We start from the raw sequence: 23,114 nt of genomic DNA, 5'->3' as shown, positions 1-23,114 counted from the left end.
TATTTGTTCAGTGGACTACGTCCTGGAGGTGTTTCTTTGTTCAGTACATTAAGTACTGGAGGTGTTTCAATTGTTCAGTGGACTATGTACTGGAAGTGTTTCTTTGTTCAGTACACTATGTACTGGGGGGTTTCTTTGTTCAGTGGACTACGTCCTGGAGGTGTTTCTTTGTTCAGTACATCAAGTCCTGGAGGTTTTTCTTTGTTCAGAGGACTAAGTACTGGAGTTGTTTCTTTGTTCAGTTGATGAAGTACTGAAGGTGTTTCTTTGTTCAGTGGACTAAGTACTGGGGGGGTTTCTTTGTTCAGTGGACTAAGTACTGGGGGGTTTCTTTGTTCAGTGGACTAAGTACTGGGGGGGTTTCTTTGTTTAGTGGACTATGTCCTGGAGGTGTGTCTTTGTTCAGTGGACTACGTCCTGGAGGTATTTCTTTGTTCAGTACATTAAGTACTGGAGGTGTTTCTTTGTTCAGTGTGCTAAGTACCGGAGGTGTTTCTTTGTTCAGTGTACTCAGTCCTGGGGGTGTTTCTTTGTTCAGTAAACTAAGTCCTGGAAGTGTTTCTTTGTTCAGTGAACTAAGTCCTGGAGGTCATTCTTTGTTCAGTGGACTAAGTCCTGGAGGTGTTTCTTTGTTCAGTGGACTATGTCCTGGAGGTATATCTGTGTATAGTGAACTAAGTACTTGGGGGGTTTCTTTGTTCAGTACATTAAGTCGTGGAGGTGTTTCTTTGTTCAGAGGACTAAGTACTGAAGGTGTTTCTTTGTTCAGTGGACTAAGTACTGGAGGTGTTTCTTTGTTCATTGGACTAAATACTGGAGTTGTTTCTTTGTTCAGTGGACTCAGTACTGGAGGTTTTTCTTTGTTCAGTGTACAAAGTCCTGGAGGTTTTTCTTTGTTCAGTGGACAAAGTCCTGGAGGTTTTCCTTTGTTCAGTGGACAAAGTCCTGGAGGTGTTTCTTTTTTCAGTGAACTAAGTCCTGGAGGTGTTTCTTTGTTCAGTACATTAAGTCGTGGAGGTGTTTCTTTGTTCAGAGGACTAAGTACTGAAGGTGTTTCTTTGTTCAGTGGACTAAGTACTGGAGGTGTTTCTTTGTTCACTGGATGAAGTACTGGAGGTGTTTCTTTGTTCAGTACAGAAAGAACTGAAGGTGTTTCTTTGTTCTGTGGGCTAAGTCCTGGAGGTGTTTCTTTGTTCAGTGAACTAAGTCCTGGAGGTGTTTCTTTGATCAGTGAACTAAGTCCTGGAGGTGTTTCTTTGTTCAGTGAACTAAGTCCTGGAGGTGTTTCTTTGTTCAGTGAACTAAATACTGGAGGTCTTTCTTTGTTCAGTGGACTAAGTACTGGAGGTTTTTCTTTGTTCAGTACAGTAAGTACTGGAGGTGTTTCTTTGTTCAGTGGACATAGTACTGGAGCTGTTTCTTTGTCCAATACAGTAAGTACTGGAGATGTTTCTTTGTTCAGTTGACTAAGTACTGGAGGTGTTTCTTTGTTCAGTGGACTAAGTACTGAAGGTGTTCCTTTGTTCAGTGAAGTAAGTCCTGGAGGTGTTTCTTTGTTCAGTGAACTAAGTACTGGAGGTCTTTCTTTGTTCAGCACATTAAGTACTGGAGGTGTTTCTTTGTTCAGTGGACTAAGTACCGGAGGTGTTTCTTTGTTCAGTACACTATGTACTGGGGGGGTTTCTTTGTTAAATGGATTAAGTCCTGGAGTTGTTTCTTTGTTCAGTGTGCTAAGTACCGGAGGTGTTTCTTTGTTCAGTGTACTCAGTCCTGGGGGTGTTTCTTTGTTTAGTAAACTATGTCCTGGAGGTGTTTCTTTGTTCAGTGGACTAGGTCTTGGAGGTGTTTCTTTGTACAATGAACTAAGTCCTGGAGTTATATCTGTGTTCAGTGAACTAAGTACTTCTGGGGTTTTCTTTGTTCAGTGGACTAAGTCCTGGAGGTGTTTCTTTGTTCAGTACATTAAGTCGCGGAGGTGTTTCTTTGTTCAGAGGACTAAGTACTGAAGGTGTTTCTTTGTTCACTGGACGAAGTACTGGAGGTGTTTCTTTGTTCAGTACAGAAATAACTAGAGGTGTTTCTTTGTTCTCTGGACTAAGTCCTGGAGGTGTTTCTTTGTTCAGTGAACTAAGTCCTGGAGGTGTTTCTTTGTTCAGTGAACTAAGTCCTGGAGGTGTTTCTTTGTTCAGTGAACTAAGTTGTGGAGGTGTTTCTTTGTTCAGTTAACTAAATACTGGAGGTCTTTCTTTGTTCAGTGGACTAAATACTGGAGGTTTTTCTTTGTTCAGTACAGTAAGTACTGGTTGTGTTTCTTTGTTCAGTGGACTAAGTACTGGAGGTGTTTCTTTGTTCAGTGAAATACGTTCTGGAGGTGTTTCTTTGTTCAGTGGACATAGTACTGGAGGTGTTTCTTTGTCCAATACAGTAAGTACTGGAGGTGTTTCTTTGTTCAGTGGACTAAGTCTTGGAGGTGTTTCTTTGTACAGTGAAATAAGTACTTGTGGGGTTTCTTTGTTCAGTACATTAAGTCCTGGAGGTGTTTCTTTGTTCAGTGGACTAAGTACTGGAGGTGTTTCATAGTTCAGTGGACGAAGTACTGGAGTTGTTTCTTTGTGCAGTACAATAAGTACTGGAGGTGTTTCTTTGTTCAGTGGACTAAGTCCTGGAGGTGTTTCTTTGTTCAGTGAACATAGTCCTGGAGGTGTTTCTTTGTTCAGTACAGTAAGTACTGGAGGTGTTTCTTTGTTCACTGGACTAAGTACGAGAGGTGTTTTTTTGTTCAGTGAACTAAGTACTGGAGGGCTTTCTTTGTTCAGTGGACTAAGTACTGGAGGTGTTTCTTTGTTCAGTACAGCAAGTACTGGAGGTGTTTCTTTGTTCACTGGACTAAGTACGAGAGGTGTTTTTTTGTTCAGTGAACTAAGTACTGGAGGGCTTTCTTTGTTCAGTGGACTAAGTACTGGAGGTGTTTCTTTGTTCAGTACAGCAAGTACTGGAGGTGTTTCTTTGTTCAGTGGATTAAGTACTGGAGATGTTTCTTTGTTTAGTGGACTAAGTACTGGAGGTGTTTCTTTGTTCAGTGGACTGTCCTGGAGGTGTTTCTTTGTTCAGTGGACTAAGTACTGGAGGTGTTTCTTTGTTCAGTGGACTAAGTCCTGGAGGTGTTTCTTTGTTCAGTACATTAAGTACTGAAGGTGTTTCTTTGTTCAGTGGACTTAGTCCTGCAGGTGTCATTTCAACAAAGGGGACCATTTGAGGGCAATATAGTGTACCTCTTCTGCCCCTCTGAGAGGCCAAAGTGAAGGAACATAACATTGTGGGGAGGTTGAGGAGAGCTGTTCGTAAATGACGTGGCTGAGTGAAGCCTATACAGTGCTATGTCGAGCCAGAGCGATGGGGAGGGGGAGTGGTCTCAGCCATGCTGGGCTACAATAAAAGAGACCTCATATCTGAGGAGTCCAAACTGTCCAGTAGCACCACCGGTGGCTGCTGTTCCAGGGTTACTGGCACATCTCATAAAATAAAGAAAATAAAGAAAATAAAGAAAACAAACAAAGAGTTTTTGATTCTGATTCCTTACCTTGCTAATTAGTGTGCTTTTTATTTTTGCATTTCCAGTGAAGAGGGCCCTTGGTGTGAATTAAAAAGAAAGAGAAAATGATCACCATGCTTTGCACCGTTTTTCTTTCCCTGACCCTGGCCAGCAGCGTGTACAGCGAGACCAACAGCCCTGCTTCTCCACCAGCCTACACAGCAGGTAAGACTCTCTCTCTCTCTCTCTCTGTGTGTGTGTGTGTGTGTGTGTGTGTGTGTGTGTGTGTGTGTGTGTGTGTGTGTGTGTGTGTGTGTGTGTGTGTGTGTGTGTGTGTGTGTGTGTGTGTGTGTGTGTGTGTGTGTGTGTGTGTGTGTGTGTGTGCGCGGGTGTGTGCGTGCGTGTGTGTGTGTGTGTGTGTGGGTGCAGGGGTGTGTATGTAGTGTCTGTACATGTGTGTGTGCTATGGGGCCTCAGTAAAGTGGTACCATAGACTTATAACAGCAAGGTAATTGTAGTGGTTGGTAATAGAAGCCTCTCTGCGCTGTCAAACTCAGTCTGACTCACCATGCTGGCCACTGGCTGAGCATAAATCAGCCTTTCACTCACAAGGGCTCACTGTCCACACGTCACAATCTACTAGTTTTACACTGCATATTTGGACAAAACTATTATTTTCAGCATTTAAATGTGGACCAAACCCTCCTTTTTACTCTGAAAATTAGTCACTGTTTCCATTGTAGTTCAAAATATTATTATTAGTATACCTTTATTTCAACAAGGAACACAGACTGAGGCCAAGGTCTCTTTTACAGCTGGGCCCTGCGTATACATGTTTACACATACAGTTTAGGTACAATGTTAAAAAATAACGAAACATTATAAATAAAACGATCATAGATAACACACAAAAAATACAGCAACAGATTACATTTACACTTAGGTTATTCTACTAACAGCACAAGAACTTGCATTACCCGAAGCAGTTGCAAGCAATACAAAAATAAAAATGCTCCAATAAATGTTTAAAATGAGCAAGGGGGACAAGAGTCTCAAGTTTAAGTTTAGTCTGCAGGCTATTCCATAGGCAAGGAGCGTAACAGGAAAAGGCAGCCATACTCAACTCTGTGGAAATCGCACTGGCCTCAAGTGTAATCCATGCTTGAAACCTGGTTTTAGGAATTCTAATTCTAATATTGATGAGTGATGATAAATAAGAAGGTAGCTTATTCAGAAGTGCTTTATAGACAAACACGAGAGCATGTTGTCATGGACAGCGAAGTCCAACCCACATTTTGATATTAAACACAGTGATGAGTTCTGTAGCTTGCACCCGTAATAATCTAAGTGCGATATGATAAGTAGCATCCAGCGATTTAAGTGTTGATGCTGTAGCATGAATGTAAATAATATCCCCATAATCCATAACAGACATAAAAGTTGCTTGTACAATTTGTATTCTATTTGTAGAGGACAAACATGTCCTATTTCTATAGAGGAAGTCTAGCTTGATTTTGAGCCGTTTACAAAGTTCCTCAATATGTATTTTAAAAATGGACTTATAGGTCAGAATTTGTCAAAATTGTGTTCTGATAAACTGCAGCTACGTGATTTTTATGTCTACAATCAGACCACTTGTTCTTTTCTTTCCCACACTGCATTCCTATTAGGAGGGAGTGAGAACGGGGAAATTGGAACAGCACTTTTTCAGACTGCACCTGCTCCAGCTACATCCTTAAGTATTATTTGAAATAGCACATGTAGCTTAAATCAAATACTGTGGGATATCTTACTGCCAAATGCAATAGTCAAATACCACTAGAAACACATTGGTCTAGCTCAAACCAGAGTCTCATTGGACAAGGTTAAGAGTAGTATGAAATGTAATTTCTTCAGTCTGTCAGGCTGACTCAGGGGATTTGAGCAGTAGCACGGCAGACAGAGAAACATGGCCAAATAGGAATAATGCACTTTCTCAGAATCTGTAGATGAGATGCTGTCCTGTCTGTGCAAAAGTTTGTTCTACTCATGTGGGCTGATGATGTCAGAAATGTGTGTGTGTGTGTGTGTGTGTGTGTGTGTGTGTGTGTGTGTGTGTGTGTGTGTGTGTGTGTGTGTGTGTGTGTGTGTGTGTGTGTGTGTGTGTGTGTGTGTGTGTGTGTGTGTGTGTGTGTGTGTGTGTGTGTGTGTGTGTGTGTGTGTAGCCCCATGATGTCATAACCTTGGCTCTGGCCGGCACCCAGTCCAAATCTATACAGTAGATCTTTATTCTAACACTATGGAAAAAAGCCTTAATGTACACTTATGCCAGGGGCATTGCCTGCTCCACTGACTCACCCAGGCCTCTGAGCCTGTGGGAATCCTTAGGGGTACATGCACAGGGTTAAGATTAAAAGCCACAGTAAAACATATAGAGCTGAACTCTAGCCAAATGACTCTCCCTTTCCCACTGAGGGAATGGTCTGTTAACTCTGGAGATTTTGAGGGGCTGGTGCTTTGACAGGACTGGGGATTGGACAGGGCTGGGGCTTGGATAGGGCTGGGGCTTGGACAAGGCCGGGGATTGGACAGAGCTGGGGCTTGGACAGGACTGGGGCTTGGACAGGGCTGGGGATTGGACTTAAGTAGGGTTTGGTTGGAACTGGGCCTGGGATGGGACTTATACAGGGTTGGGGGTGAGGTTGTGGCTTTGACATAGATGGTGCCTGGGAAAGGGCTTGGGCTCGGGCTTGTTTGGGAGGGGGTTGGTGCTGTGTCAGGAGGGGGCTGTGATGCTGGTACAGCAAGTGAAGTTTGATGTGAAAGTTTAAAGTAGCTGTCCAGTTTTTCCACATTTCTATGAAATATGACCTATAATTAATTAAAATATGAGTGAACATTTTTCCTTTCCCAAAAGTATAATGAACTATTTTATAAAGCAGATTTTCTGTGTTGTAATGATACGGGCCAACACCAAAAACAGAATGGTGTGGACATATACCGGTCATTAAAAATATTATTGCGAGTAGACCGCTGATTGGCCATCTCAGCCAATGAGGCAGGAGACATCATTCTCTATGAGGAAACATCAAGCATTTTTTAAATGGTCTATTTGAGATACAAGTTTGAGATGTTTTTTAATAAATGTTTTATTTATGCTTTGGCCACAAATACCAGTATAGGATGAGTCAACAACATTATTTGGGTATGAGTTAAGAGAATATTAACTTTTAAACGGGAGCTTTTCACTGAACAATTACTTTAAGACAGGTTTGATTTATAAGGAGATGGCAACAGCCAAGAAGTCATGGTGACATCATAGTACCGTTCCCAGAGTATGTGTGTGTTTAAGAGAGTTGAGGTGTGTATGTGTGTGCATGTGTTCGTACACACCTGTGTCCGTGTATATGAGAGTGAGTGCACGTTTTTTGGGCACGTGCGGGGGTGTGTGTGTAGGCGTGTACCTTGGTCACAGCTGCCTGTTAACTAGATCTCCCTGTTGACTCAGGAGCATAGCTGCAGAGCTGCAGGATGTTGTAAAGGATAGCATGTCTAGCTGGTCGCGGTGGGTGTGGTTTTACACTGGATGACACACATGTAGTTACAGCTGTGTAACATACTCTCTGTATACATACTGTTGCTCGTTCAATGTCTCAAAGACCACAGTAAAACTAAGTTAATGAACACTAGGTTAGGATAACATTATGAAGTGCCTGTAGACTCTAAACATGTATGTCACATGGCAACGTTGGACCATTATGATGTTACTGTCAATTTATTACTCTCTCAGATACAGCTGTTTTCAATCACTTAGTACTATAACATTTTACGGAGTGAGAGAGAATTGTATATGATCGTAAAATGGCAGTAGGTCATGGCTACCACGGTACTTTTTATTGTCATGCACATGTGGTCATCTACTTATTCTCTTTCCTCTTTTTCATTCAACCCCCACCCTCAAAAACCCTTAGTTCTAAGGGCCCTGGGCTGGGTTTCTACTAAGCTAACGTATGGATGGTCATACCCAGATCATTGAACTATTTCATTTAACATTTTTGGACCACTATAGGTATAAAAAATAAATGAGAAAAACCTATTTGATGAAGCATTGAATTTGGCCTTATTGCTGTTAGCCCCGTAGAAACACACTGAAGATGGAGCAGACGGAGAAGGACGACGTCTTACGAGTTCCAATATAGTGAAATTTATCATGTTTATCTTAACTTTTTTTGTACAGTAAGTTCATACTATTACCACATATGACTGCGAAGCACTTCTGGACATCAGATTGCCAGTTACTAATCCTTGATTTCAACTTCAACAAGAGTCTTCTGTCATAGAGACTTGAAAACAGCTATAGTATATGTCTTACTGCTGAAACATGGCTGGATGATGAAGCTATGCACGTAGTACTCAGTGGATTCTCCATCCAGTGGCAGGATCGGTCGGTGGATTTAGGGAAATCGAAAGGAGAATAAGTGTGTTTTTAAAAATAAATAACAACTGGTGTGCTACTTCCAGTGTGAAGGAAATCTCTAGCTTTGGCTCACCTGATACCATCCTACTGCAACAACCCTCACACGGCAGCCCCTCAGGGCTGTGTGCTTAGTCCCCTACTGTACTCCTTGTTCACCAACAACTGTGTGGTCACACAGCACTCCAACACAATCATCAAGTTTGCTGATAACACAATGTTGATAGGCCTGATCATCGATGGCGATTAGTCAGCCTACAGAGAGGAGGTCAGAGATTTAGCGGTGTGGTGCCAGGACAACAACGTCTCCCTCAACGTCAGTAAGACCAAAGAGCTGATCGTGGACTATATGAGAAAGTAGCCTCCCGAGTTGCGAAGAGGTCTAAGGCACTGCAGTGCTTGAGGCGTCACTACAGATCCTGGTTTGATCCCGGTCTGTGTCGCAGCTGGCCGCGACCGAGAGGCCCATAAGGCGACGTACAATTGGCCCAGCGTCATCTGGGTCAAGGGAAGGTTTGGCTGGCCGGGATGTCATTGTCCCATTGTGCTCTAGCAACTCCTGTGGCACGCTGACACGGTCACCAGATGTACTGTGTTTCCTCCGACACATTGGTACGACTGGCTTCCAGGTTAAGCGAGCAGTGTGTCAAGAAGCAGTGAGGCTTGGCAGGGTCGTGTTTCAAAGGACGCATGGCTCTCGACCTTCGCCTATTCCGAGAGGGGAGAGGGGAAAGCTCTTCGATGGGGTTGTTGTGGAACTGGTTGAGAGCTTCAAGTTCCTTGGCTTTCCACATCACAAAGGACTTAATGTGGTCCACACACATCCGCACAGTTGTGAAGAGGTCACTGCAGTGCCGCTTCCCCTCAGGATGCTGAATGGATTTGGCTGCACCATCGAGAGAATCTTGACTGACTGCATCACTGCTTGCTTTAGCAATTGCACCGCCCTTGACCACGAAGAGTTACAAAGGGTGGTGTGGATAGACCAGTATATCACTGAAGGCGAACTCCCTGCCATCCAGGAACTCTATATCAGGCGGTGTCAGAGGAAGACCTGACAAATTGCCAGACTCCAGCCACCCAAGCCATAGACTGTTCACTCTGCTACCGTCTGGCAAACGGTACAGAAGCATCGGTACTCGAAACAACAGGCTCTGAGACAGCTTCTACACACAAGCCATAAGACTGTTAAATAGCCAGACTGCTAAATGGTCATTTAATGTCACCAGAACTATCTGCACTGATTCCACTGACCCTACCCGCTCTCATTAGACTTTTTATACATACCAAATACACACGTACTCACACACTATACTGTCATTCCCAAACAAAACCCTCACACATTCAAACACTACATACAGACACACACACACACACACACACACACACACACACACACACACACACACACACACACACACACACACACACACACACACACACACACACACACACACACACACACACATAGAGCACACACACGCATACCGACGCAGAACAAACACATACAGTATACAGTGCATTCGGAAAGTATTCAGACCCCTTTACATTTTCCACATTTTGTTACGTTACAGCATTATTCTAAAATGGATTAAATAAATAAAAATATCATCAATCTACACACAATACCCCATAATGACAAAGTGAAAACAGTTTTTGTTGTTGTAAATGTATAAAAAATAAAAACAGAAATGCCTTATTTACATACAGTTCGTGTTCAGACCCTTTGCTATGAAACTCGAAATTGTTTTCAGGTGCATCCTGTTTCCATTGATAATATTTTAGATGTTTCGACAACTTGATTGGAGTCCACCTGTGGTAAATTTAATTATTTGGACATGATTTGAAAATACAAACACAGTGCATGTCAGAGCAAAAACCAAGCCATGAGGTCAAAGGAATTGTCCTTAGAGCTCCGAGACAGGATTCTGTCGAGGCACAGATCTGAGGAAGGGTACCCAAAAATGTCTGCAGCATTGAAGGTCCCCAAGAACACAGTGGCCTCCATCATTCTTCCATGGAAGAAGTTTAGAACCACCAAGACTCTTCCTAGAGCTGGCCGCTTGGCCAAAGGGCCTTGGTCAGGGAGGTGACCAATAACCCAATGGTCGCTCTGACAGAGCTCTAGAGTTCCTCTGTGGAGATGGGATAACCTTCCAGAAGGACAACCATCTCTGCAGCACTCCACCAATCAGGCCTGCATGGTACAGTGGCCAGACGGAAGCCACTCCTCACTAAAAGGCATATGACAGCCTTCTTAGAGTATGCCAAAAGGCACCTAAAGACTCTCAAAACATTATACAAACAAGTTGCTCTGGTCTGATGAAACCAAGATTTTACTTTTTGGACTGAATGCTAAACATCACGTTTGGAGGAAATCTGGCACCATCCCTATGTTGAAGCATGGTGGTAGCAACATCATGCTGTGTGGATGTTTTTCAGTGGCAGGGACTGGGAGACTAGTCAGGATCGAGGGAAAGATGAACAGAGCAAAGTACAGAGAGATCCTTGATGAAAACCCGTACCAGAGTGCTCAGGAACTCACCTTCCAACAGGTCAACAGCCCTCAACAGCCCTAAGCACACAGCAAAGACAACGCCGGAGGGGATTCAGGACAAGTCTCTGAATGTCCTTGAGTGGCCCAGCCAGAGCCTGGACTTGAACCCAACTGAACATCATTGGAGAGACCTGAAAATAGCTGTGCAGCAGCGCTCCCCATCCAACCTGACAGAGCTTGAGAGGATCTGCAGAGAAGATTGGGAGACTCCCCAGATACAGGTGTTCCAAGCTTGTAGCATCAAATCCAAGGCTGTAATCGCTGCCAAAAGTGCTTTAACAAATTACTGAGTAAAGGGTCTGAATACTTATGTAAATGTGATATTTTAGTTTGAAAAAAACTGAAAAATCACATTTTTCTATCACAAAGATCAAACATTTCTAAAAACCTCTTTTTGCGTTGTCATTATGGGGTATTGTATTGATGAGGGAAAAATATAGATTGTATACATTTTAGAACAAGGCTGTAATGTAACAAAATGTGGAAAGTCAAGTGGTCTGAACACTTTCCGAAAGCATTGTACATACACACTCACACACTTTTACACTCATCATTTGCTGCTGCTACTCTGTTCTTTATTTTACTATCCTGATGCCTAGTTACTTTACCCTGCCTTCATGTGTGTACAGTTGAAGTCTGAAGTTTACATACACCTCAGCCAAATACATTTAAACTCAGTTTTTCACCATTTCTGATATTTAGTCCAAGTAAACATTCCCTGTCTTAGGTCAGTTAGGATCACCAATTTATTTTAAGAATGTGAAATGTCAGAATAATATTAGAGATAATTATTTATTTCAGCTTTTATTTATTTCATCACATCCCCAGTGGGTCAGAAATTGACATACACTCAATTAGTATTTGGTATCATTGCCTTTAAATTGTTTAACTTGGGTAAAATATTTTGGGTAGCCTTCCACAAGCTTCCCACAATAAGTTGGGTGAATTTTGGCCATTCCTCCTTACAGAGCTGGTGTAACTGAGTCAGGTTTGTAGGCTTCCTTGCTCGCCCACACTTTTTCAGTTCTGCCCACACATTTTCTATGCGATTGAGGTCAGGGCTTGTGATGACCACTCCAATACCTTGACTTTGTTGTCCTTAAGGCATTTTGCCACAACTTTGGAAGTATGCTTGGGGTCATTGTCCATTTGGAAGACCCATTTGCGACCAAGCTTTAACTTCCTGACTGATGTCTTGAGATGTTGCTTCAATATATCCACGTAATTTTCCCTTCTCATGATGCAATCTATTTTGTGAAGTGCACCAGTCCATCCTGCAGCAAAGCACCCCCACAACATGATGCTGCCACCTCTGTGCTTCACGGTTAGGATGGTGTTTTATATCTTTATGTCTGAAGCCTGAAATGTGGCAAAAGGTCGCAAAGTTCAAGGGGGCCAAATACTTTCGCAAGGCACTGTACATCCACAGGTACACCTCCAATTGACTCAAATTATGTCAATTAGCCTATCAGAAGCTTCTAAAGCCATGACATTATTTTTTTTAATTTTCTAAGCTGTTTAAAGGCACAGTCAACTTAGTGTATGTAAACGTATCACCCACTGGATTTGTAAATTATAAGTGAAATAATCTGTCTGTAAACAATTGTTGGAAAAATTACTTGAGTTATGCACAAAGTAGATGTCCTAACCAACTTGCCAAAACTATAGTTTGTTAACAAGAAATGTGTGGAGTGTTTGAAATACGAGTTTTAATGACTCCAACCTAAGTGTAAACTTCCGACTTCAACTGTATCTACCTCAAGTACCTCATACCTCTTCACATTGATCTGTTTTTTGTACTCCTTGTATATAGCTCCATTCTTGTGTATTTTATTTTATTACTCTTTTATTCCTCTTACTCAGCATGGAAAAGTTTGTAAGCAAGAATTTCACTATAAAGTCTACACCTGTTGTATTCGGTGCAAGTGATAAATACAATTTGATTTGAATAACAGATGCATACATGGAAAGAAAGATGGGTGTCGTAGAGAGAAACAGAGAACACCATCATATTCGTGAGAGTCTCGTCTTTCCATCGAGGGGCCATATTCATTTGTACAATTCAGATGTTTTTTGGAGAAGACCAAACAGTGCTGTAGCTCTGCCACCTCCCACAGTCAGATTTTGATGGGGATTGTTTTATTATGCTATTTCGATTAGTAAATAATTGGGGGGGAATGGTTGTTAATGGTTTCATGAAATGTTTGTATATGTTACATTGACATTTTAGTCATTGAGCAGATGCTCTTATCAAAAGTGACTTAAAGGAGCAATAAGGGTTACGAACTTTGCTCAAGGGCACGTTGACAGATTTTTCACCTCGTCGGCTCAGGGATTTGAACAAGCAACCTTTCCGTTACTTGCCCAACGCTCTTAACTGCTTGGCTACCTGCCACCCCAATTAGGGGGAACCCTTGACCCCAAACAAATAGCCCTGTGTAAATAAGCTAAGGCTTGATACACCTTCCTGATATTGAGTTGTACCCGCTTTTCCCCTCAGAACAGCCTCAATTCGACGGGGCATGGACTCTACCAGGTGTCGAAGGTGGTCCACAGGGACGCTGGGGTCATGCACGCCTGGTGCTTTTTATGAGGAGTCATTGTGTTATTCTATAGCAGAAGTGGGATAAACTCTTTGTCGTGCGTTTGGTGGGTAATGAGGGGAGGGGTGAAGGAAAGAGTGGTTGGATTTAGGGCTATAGGGGAAGATTAAATGTGTAAGGCAGCCCCACTACTAATCATTAAATCAGTCTACAGGATAGCTTGCAACTGATCATGAATAGGCCATGCTAGTAAATCCAGCCACGTGTTGACTTTGTGCTCTGTGTGCATAGAAGAATTGGGTTGAGGTGGGAAACAGGGGTGGAGGAAGAGGGGTGGGGGTGGGGAGATGACTGAACCGGGAGGCAGTTAATCTGGAGTGCCTGGTAGTGATTCTTGCATCCATGTTGAAAAGTATTTTCCCGTTGAAGAGCCAGTGGAACCGTTTTCAAGTCTTTGGCTCAAGAAGCCCGCGGTTGTACGACTCTCTGAGTGAGCCTCCGCCAGACAGATGTGGAACAGAACCCAAGAGAGATACAAAAGAGGAAGAAAAATAGAGGAAGAGACAGATGTAGAGAGATTTAGAGCAAATTAAAGTGGCACCAGGAGATAGTCAGGCACAGAAGGAGAGGGAGGAAGGGATAGTGGCTAGGATGACACTGGGGAAACCAGTTGGTACTGACATAATTTGATCTATCACTCAAAAAGGGATTTAGTTTTTACCAAATGCTGCCGATTATTTCTCCAGACATATTCTGCTCAAAGGGAAGGGGATGTGAAAAGTCTGCTTTGCATCAAATCAAAGTTTATTGGTCGTGTACACAGTTTGGCAGATGTTATAGCAGGTGCAGTGAAGTGCTTATGTTTCTAGCTGCAACAATGCAGCAATATCTAGCAATACAATAACAATACACACCTAATCCAAAAGTTAATCCAAAAAGAACAAGAAATTAAGACCTATCAGAACGAGGTTGGTGGAACGTTACTGTTTGTGGCACCTTAATTGGGGAGAACTAAGTGGAATGGTAGCTAATACATCAAACACATGGTTTGCATGGTTTCCATCTGTCTGAAGTCATTCCATTTGCTCCATTCCAGGCATTATCATGAGCTGTCCTCCCCTCAGCATACTCCACTACAGCAATATCAGAACAAGCAATGTCAGCAGAGGTGTGATACCCATAGGGGGCACAGGAGCATGTGCCAACAAATTTGTCCTGTTTAAAAATATATATACACCAAGTGTACAAAACATTAAGGACACCATGACATAGATTACCCAGGTGAATCCAGGTGAAAGCTATGATCCCTTATTGCTGTCACTTGTTAAATCCACTTCAATCAGTGTAGATAAAGGGGACGAGGCAGGTTGGAGGGATTTTTAAGCTTTGAGCCAGTTGAGACATTGTGTATGTGTGCCATTCAGACGGTGAATGGGCAAGAAACAATATTTAAGTGCCATTGAACGAGGTATGGCAGTGGGTGCCAGGCACACCGGTTTGTGTAAAGAACTGCAACGCTGCTGGGTTTTTCACACTCAACAGTTTCCAGTGTGTATCAAAAATGGTCCACCACCCAAAGGACATCCAGACAACTTGACATAACTGTGGGAAGTATTGAAGTCAACATGGGCCAGCATCCCTGTGTAACGCTTTTGATACCTTGTAGTCCATGCCCCGACAAATTGAGGCTGTTCTGAGGGCAAAAGATGGGGTTCCTTGGCTGAGATGGGAGAACCTGCCATAAGAACAACAGTCTCTACAGCACTTCACCAATCTGGGCTTTATGGGAGAGAGACCAGAAGGAAGGCACTTTGGCCTGAATGAAAAGCACTATGTCTGGAGTACACATCTCACACAGACACATCTCATCACCCGTCTTACACCATCAGTACCGTAAAGCATGGTGGTGGCAACATCATGATATGGGGATGATTTTAAGGAGCAGCGACTGGGAGGCGGTAAGGATAGAAGGAGCAATTAATGGAGCCAAATACAGGCAAATCCTTGATGAGAACTTGATTCAGAGTGTAAACAACCTGAGACTTGGGCAAAGATTTATGTTCCAACAGGACAATGACCCCAAGCATACAGCCAAAGCAACGCTGGAAGGCTTCAGAACAAGAATGTGAAAGTCCTTGAGTGGCCCAGCCAAAGCTGACTTGAATCCCACTGAAAATCTCCCCCATCTAATTTAACAGAGCTTTAGAAAAGCTGCGAGGAATAATGGGAGGAAATCCCCAAATCCAGATGTACAAAACTGATACAGACATACCCAAGATGACTCAAAGCTGATACAGACATACCCAAGATGACTCAAAGCTGATACAGACATAACCAAGATGACTCAAAGCTGATACAGACATACCCAAGATGACTCAAAGCTGATACAGACATACCCAAGATGACTCAAAGCTGATACAGACATACCCAAGATGACTCAAAGCTGATACAGACATACCCAAGATGACTCAAAGCTGATACAGACATACCCAAGATGACTCAAAACTGATACAGACATACCCAAGATGACTCAAAGCTGATACAGACATACCCAAGATGACTCAAAGCTGATACAGACATACCCAAGATGACTCAAAGCTGATACAGACATACCCAAGATGACTCAAAGCTGATACAGACATACCCAAGATGACTCAAGGCTGTAATCACCGCCAAAGGTGCTTTGACAAAGTATTGACTTAGGGATGTAAATGAGATATTTCTGTATTTCCTTTTCAATACATTTGCAAAAATATTTAAAAACATGTTTTCACTTTGTCATTATGGGGTGTACAGATGGTTAAGAAAAAATATATTTAATATATTTTGAATTCAGGCCGTAACACAACAAAATGTGGAATAAATCAAAATACATGACACGAGTAATTTTTCCAATAATTGTTTACAAACAGATTATTTTACTTACGCTGTCTCACAATTTCAGAGGGTCAGATGTTTACATACACTAAGTTGACTGTGCCTTTAAACAGCTTGGAAATTCCAGGCAATGATGTCATGTGTTTAGAAGCTTCCGATAGCCTAATTGACATAATTTGAGTCAATTGGAGGTGTACCTGTGGATGTATTTCACGGCCTAACTTCAAACTCAGTGCCTCTTTGCTTGACATCATGGGAAAATCAAAATAAATCAGTCAAGGTCAAGTTCATCCTTCGGAGCAATTTCCAAACGCCTGAAGGTACCATGTTCATCTGTCCAAACAATAATACGCAGGAATAAACACCATGGGACCACGCAGCTGTCATACCGCTCAGGAAGGAGACGCGTTCTATCTTCTAGAGATCAACATACTTTGGTGCGAAAAGTGAAAAACAATTCCAGAACAGCAGCAAAGGACCTTGTGAAGATGCTGGAGGAAACCGGTACAAAAGTATCTATATCCACAGTAAAACGAGTCCTATATCGACATAACCTGAAAGGCCACTCAGCAAGGAAGAAGCCACTGCTCCAAAACCGCCATAAAAAAGCCAGACTACAGTTTGCAACTGCACATGGTGATGAAGATCATAGTTTTTGAAGAAATGTCCTCCGGTCTGATGAAACAAAAATAGAACTGTAGAACTGAGGATTGCAAGCTGAAGAACACCCTCCCAACCGTGAAGCACGGGGGTGGCAGCATCATGTTGTGGGGGTTCTTTGCTGCAGGAGGGACTGGTGCACTTCACAAAATAGATGGCATCATGAGAAAGGAAAAGTCAGGAAGTTAAAGCTTGGTCTCAAATGGGTCTTCCAAATGGACAATGACCCCAAGCATACTTCCAAAGTTGTGGCAAAATGGCTCAAGGACAACAAAGTCAAGGTATTGGAGTGGCCATCACAAAGCCCTGACCTCAAACCCATAGAAAATTTGTGGGCAGAACTGATAAAGCGTGTGCGAGCAAGGAGGCCTAGCAACCTGACTCGGTTACACCAGCTCTGTCAGGAGGAATGGGCCAAAATTCACCCAACTTATTGTGGGAAGCTTGTGGAAGGCTAAATGAAACCCTAACCCAAGTTAAACAATTTAAAGGCAATGATACCAAATACTATTTGAGTGTATGTAAACTTCTGACCCACTGGGAATGTGATGAAAGAAGTAAAAGCTGAAATAGATAATTCTCTCTACTATCATTCTGACATTTCACATTCTTAAAATAAAGTCTTGATCCTAACTGACCTAAGTCAGGGAAGGTTTATTAGGATTATAAGTCAGAAACTTTGAAAAACTGAGTTTAAATGTATTTGGCTAATGTATGTAAACTTCAGACTTCAAATCTATCTTTGGCTAGCAAGTGTATTTAAGAAGAGGCTGATGTGTGGTGACCATTGACCTCTCTGTCTGGCCCAGGGTGCTGTATTTCCTGGGAATATTGCCAAGGCTTTATTGATTGGGGCTACACCAGTGGTGAGGGGGTGATGGACCAGTGCATCCATCATGTCTTGGCATGGGCTTAGAGAGATGTGTGTAGGCAACCACTAGGTGGAATCCCCACAAAGCACCACTCTCATGAAGACTTAACAGAGGTCAGGGAGATTGTGGGAACTCACATGGAGTGACTAATAGCACCTACTTCTCTGAACTGAAGGGTAGCATGACTAATTGCACCTACCTATCTGATTTGAAGGGTGGCATGACTAATAGCACCTACCCCTCTGAACTGAAAGGTGCTGTGACTAATAGCACCTAACTCTCTGAACTGAAGGGTAGCCTTATTAGGAGGGAGGCCGGGATGAAGGGAGGGAAGGAGGGAATAGTTGTCACCTTTTTCTGTAAACTGATGAATGGAAGACTTTGGTTCCTGCCCAACATTTTTTTTTACATAAGTCACCTGGGCCGGATGAAAGATAAACATTTAATATTGGGGGTTAATGAGTAATAAACTAGCATTTGATAACTGCCAGAGCTGGTGGTGGTATACAGTTTGGTGAAAGCCAGAGAAGCAGGTGGAATACAGTTTGGTGAAAGACAGAGCTGGCAGCGGTATACAGTTTGGTGAAAGCCAGAGCTGATGGTGTTATACAGTTTGGTGAAAGCCAGAGCAGCAGGTGTTATACAGTTTGGTGAAAGCTATAGCAGCAGGTGGTATACAGATTGGTGAAAGCCAGAGCTGGTGGTGTTATACAGTTTGGTGAAAGCCAGAGCAGCAGGTGGTATAGAGTTTGGTGAAAGCCAGAGCTGGTGGTGTTATACAGTTTGTTGAAAGCTAGAGCTGGTGGTGGTATACAGTTTGGTGAAATCCAGAGCTGCTGGTGGTATACAGTTTGGTGAAAGCTAGAGCAGCAGGTGGTATAGAGTTTGGTGAAAGCAATAGCTGGTGGTGTTATACAGTTTGTTGAAAGCCAGAGCTGGTGGTGTTATACAGTTTGGTGAAAGCTAGAGCAGCAGATGGTATACAGTTTGGTGAAAGCCAGAGCTGGTGGTGTTATACAGTTTGGTGAAAGCCAGAGCTGGTGGTGTTATACAGTTTGGTGAAAGCCAGAGCAGCAGGTGGTATACAGTTTGGTGAAAGCCAGAGCTGGTGGTGTTATACAGTTTGGAGAAAGCCAGAGCTGATGGTGTTATACAGTTTGCTGAAAGCTATAGCAGCAGATGGTATACAGTTTGCTGAAAGCCAGAGCTGGTGGTGGTATACAGTTTGGTGAAAGCCAGAGCAGCAGGTGGTATACAGTCTGATGAAAGCCAGAGCTGGTGGTGTTATACAGTTTGGTGAAAGTCAGAGCAGCAGGTCGTATACATTTCGGTGAAAGCCAGAGCTGGTGGTGTTATACAGTTTGGTGAAAGCCAGAGCTGGTGGTGTTATAGAGTTAGGTGAAAGCCAGAGCTGATGGTGGTTTACAGTTTGGTGAAAGCCAGAACTGGCAGTGGTATACAGTTTGGTGAAAGCCAGAGCAGCAGGTGGTATGCAGTTTAGTAACTGCCAGAGCTGGTGGTGTTATACAGTTTGGTGAAAGTCAGAGCTGGTGGTGTTATACAGTTAGGTGAAAGCCAGAGCTGGTGGTGGTTTACAGTTTGGTGAAAGCCAGAGCAGCAGGTGGTATACAGTTTAGTAACTGCCAGAGCTGGTGGTGGTATACAGTTTGGTGAAAGCAAGAGCAGCAGGTGGTATACAGTTTGGTGAAAGCCAGAGCAGCAGGTGGTATGCAGTTTGGTGAAAGCCAGAGCAGCAGGTGGTATACAGTTTGGTGAAAGCCAGAGCTGGTGGTGTTATACAATTTGGTGAAACCCAGAGCAGCAGGTGGTATACAGTTTGGTGAAAGCCAGAACAGCAGGTGGTATACAGTTTGGTGAAACGCAGAGCTGGTGGTGTTATACAGTTTGGTGAAAGCCAGAGCTGATGGTGGTATAAAGTTTGGTGAAAGCCAGAGCAGCAGGAGGTATACAGTTTGGTGAAATCCAGAGCTGCTAGTTGTATACAGTTTGGTGAAAGCCAGAGCAGCAGGTGGTATATAGTTTGGTGAAAGCCAGAGCAGCAGGTGGTATGGAGTTTGGTGAAAGCCAGAGCTGGTGGTGTTATGCAGTTTATTGAAAGCCAGAGCTGATGGTGTTATACAGTTTGGTGAAAGCTAGAGCAGCAGATGGTATACAGTTTGGTGAAAGCCAGAGCTGGTGGTGTTATACAGTTTGATGAAAGCCAGAGCTGTTGGTGTTATACAGTTTGGTGAAAGCCAGAGCAGCAGATGGTATACAGTTTGCTGAAAGCCAGAGCAGTGGTGGTATACAGTTTGGTGAAAGCCAGAGCAGCAGGTGGTTTAGAGTTTGGTGAAAGCCAGAGCAGCAGGTGGTATAGAGTTTGGTTAAAGCCAGAGCTGGTGGTGTTATACAGTTTGGTGAAAGCTTGAGCAGCAGGTGGTATACAGTTTGGTGAAAGCCAGAGCTGGTGGTGTTATGGTGTTATACAGTTTGGTGAAAGCCAGAGCAGCAGGTGGTATACAGTTTGGTGAAAGCCAGAGCAGCAGGTGGTATACATTTTGGTAAAAGCCAGAGCAGCAGGTGGTTTACAATTTGTTGAAAGCCAGAGCTGGTGGTGTTATTCAGTTCTGTGAAAGCTCGAGCTAATGGTGGTATACAGTCTGGTGAAAGCCAGAGCTGGTGGTGTTATACAGTTTGGTGAAAGCCAGAGCAGCAGGTGGTATGCGGTTTGGTGAAAGCCAGAGCAGCATGTGGTATACAGTTTGGTGAAAGCCAGAGCAGCAGGTGGTATACAGTTTGGTGAAACCCAGAGCAGCAGGTGGTATACAGTTTGGTGAAAGCCAGAACAGCAGGTGGTATACAGTTTGGTGAAACGCAGAGCTGGTGGTGTTATACAGTTTGGTGAAAGCCAGAGCTGATGGTGGTATACCGTTTGGTGAAAGCCAGAGCAGCAGGAGGTATACAGTTTGGTGAAATCCAGAGCTTCTAGTTGTATACAGTTTGGTGAAAGCCAGAGCAGCAGGTGGTATATAGTTTGGTGAAAGCCAGAGCAGCAGGTGGTATCGAGTTTGGTGAAAGCCAGAGCTGGTGGTGTTATACAGTTTATTGAAAGCCAGAGCTGGTGGTGGTATACAGTTTGGTGAAAGCCAGAGCAGCAGGTGGTATAGAGTTTGGTGAAAGCCAGAGCTGGTGGTGTTATACAGTTTGGTGAAAGTTTGAGCAGCAGGTGGTATACAGTTTGGTGAAAGCCAGAGCTGGTGGTGTTATGGTGTTAAACAGTTTGCTGAAAGCTAGAGCAGCAGGTGGTATACAGTTTGGTGAAAGCCAGAGCAGCAGGTGGTATACAGTTTGGTGAAAGCCAGAGCAGCAGGTGGTATACAGTTTGGTGAAAGCCAGAGCAGCAGGTGTTATACAGTTTGGTGAAAGCCAGAGCAGCAGGTGGTATACAGTTTGGTAAAAGCCAGAGCAGCAGGTGGTTTACAATTTGTTGAAAGCCAGAGCTGGTGGTGTTATTCAGTTCGGTGAAAGCTCGAGCTAATGGTGGTATACAGTCTGGTGAAAGTCAGTGCTGGTGGTGTTATACAGTTTGGTGAAAGCCAGAGCAGCAGGTGGTATACAGTTTGGTGAAAGCCAGAGCAGCAGGTGTTATACAGTTTGGTGAAAGCCAGAGCAGCAGGTGGTATACAGTTTGGTAAAAGCCAGAGCAGCAGGTGGTTTACAATTTGGTGAAAGCCAGAGCTGGTGGTGTTATTCAGTTTGGTGAAAGTCAGAGCAGCAGGTGGTATGCAGTTTGGTGAAAGCCAGAGCAGCATGTGGTATACAGTTTGGTGAAAGCAAGAGCGGCAGGTGGTGTACAGTTTGGTGAAAGCAAGAGCTGGTGGTGTTATACAGTTTGGTGAAAGCCAGAGCAGCAGGTGGTATGCGGTTTGGTGAAAGCCAGAGCAGCATGTGGTATACAGTTTGGTGAAAGCAAGAGCGGCAGGTGGTGTACAGTTTGGTGAAAGCAAGAGCAGCAGGTGGTATGCAGTTTGGTGAAAGCCAGAGCAGCAGGTGGAATACAGTTTGGTGAAAGCCAGAACAGCAGGTGGTATGCAGTTTGGTGAAAGCCAGAGCAGCAGGTGGTATACAGTTTAGTAACTGCCAGAGCTGGTGGTGGTACACAGTTTGGTGAAAGCCAGAGCAGCAGGTGGTATACAGTTTAGTAACTGCCAGAGCTGGTGGTGGTACACAGTTTGGTGAAAGCCAGAGCAGCTGGTGGTATACAGTTTGGTGAAAGCCAGAGCAGCAGGTGGTATAAAGTTTGGTGAAAGCCAGAGCAGCAGGTGGTATACAGTTTGGTGAAAGCCAGAGCTGGTGGTGTTATACAATTTGGTGAAAGCCAGAGCAGCAGGTGGTATACAGTTTGGTGAAAGCCAGAGCAGCAGGTGGTATACAGTTTGGTGAAAGCCAGAGCAGCAGGTGGTATACAGTTTGGTGAAATCCAGAGCTGCTGATGGTATACAGTTTGGCGAAAGCCAGAGCAGCAGGTGGTATATAGTTTGGTGAAAGCTAGAGCAGCAGGTGGTATAGAGTTTGGTGAAAGCCAGAGCTGGTGGTGTTATACAGTTTGTTGAAAGCCAGAGATGGTGGTGTTATACAGTTTGGTGAAAGCCAGAGCAGCAGGTGGTATACAGTTTGGTGAAAGCCAGAGCTGGTGGTGTTATACAGTTTGGAGAAAGCCAGAGCTGATGGTGTTATACAGTTTGCTGAAAGCTATAGCAGCAGATGGTATACAATTTGCTGAAAGCCAGAGCTGGTGGTGGTATACAGTTTGGTGAAAGCCAGAGCAGCAGGTGGTATACAGTCTGATGAAAGCCAGAGCTGGTGGTGTTATACAGTTTGGTGAGAGTCAGAGCAGCAGGTCGTATACATTTCGGTGAAAGCCAGAGCTGGTGGTGTTATACAGTTTGGTGAAAGCCAGAGCTGGTGGTGTTATACAGTTAGGTGAAAGCCAGAGCTGGTGGTGGTTTACAGTTTGGTGAAACCCAGAACTGGCAGTGGTATACAGTTTGGTGAAATCCAGAGCAGCAGGTGGTATGCAGTTTAGTAACTGCCAGAGCTGGTGGTGTTATACAGTTTTGTGAAAGCCAGAGCTGGTGGTGTTATACAGTTAGGTGAAAGCCAGAGCTGGTGGTGGTTTACAGTTTGGTGAAAGCCAGAGCAGCAGGTGGTATACAGTTTAGTAACTGCCAGAGCTGGTGGTGGTATACAGTTTGGTGAAAGCAAGAGCAGCAGGTGGTATACAGTTTGGTGAAAGCCAGAGCAGCAGGTGGTATGCAGTTTGGTGAAAGCCAGAGCAGCAGGTGGTATACAGTTTAGTAACTGCCAGAGCTGGTGGTGTTATACAATTTGGTGAAACCCAGAGCAGCAGGTGGTATACAGTTTGGTGAAAGCCAGAACAGCAGGTGGTATACAGTTTGGTGAAACGCAGAGCTACATTTACATTTACATTTAAATCATTTAGCAGACGCTCTTATCCAGAGCGACTTACAAATTGGTGAATTCACCTTCTGACATCAGTGGAACAGCCACTTTACAATAGTGCATCTAAATCATTTAAGGGGGGGGTGAGAAGGATTGC

At 43.6% G+C, this 23,114-nt stretch overlaps 1 protein-coding gene across 2 annotated transcripts in view; it reads left to right on the top strand.

Annotated features, from left to right (window-relative positions):
* Positions 1–3,441: 3,441 nt before the first annotated feature.
* LOC135521016 (hyaluronan and proteoglycan link protein 1-like) overlaps positions 3,442–23,114 on the top strand; it is a 44,994-nt gene continuing 25,321 nt past the window's right edge. For both annotated transcript variants that reach the window (XM_064947036.1, XM_064946955.1), the window contains exon 1: positions 3,442–3,757. In XM_064947036.1, the coding sequence (XP_064803108.1) occupies positions 3,658–3,757 (100 nt within the window). In that variant the 5' untranslated portion in view covers positions 3,442–3,657. The remainder of the gene's footprint in view (positions 3,758–23,114) is intronic.

The sequence above is a fragment of the Oncorhynchus masou genome, chromosome 1, assembly GCF_036934945.1.
Source record: "Oncorhynchus masou masou isolate Uvic2021 chromosome 1, UVic_Omas_1.1, whole genome shotgun sequence".
NCBI classification, from domain to species: Eukaryota; Metazoa; Chordata; class Actinopteri; order Salmoniformes; family Salmonidae; genus Oncorhynchus; species Oncorhynchus masou.
This window is presented reverse-complemented; position numbering and strand designations above follow the sequence as displayed.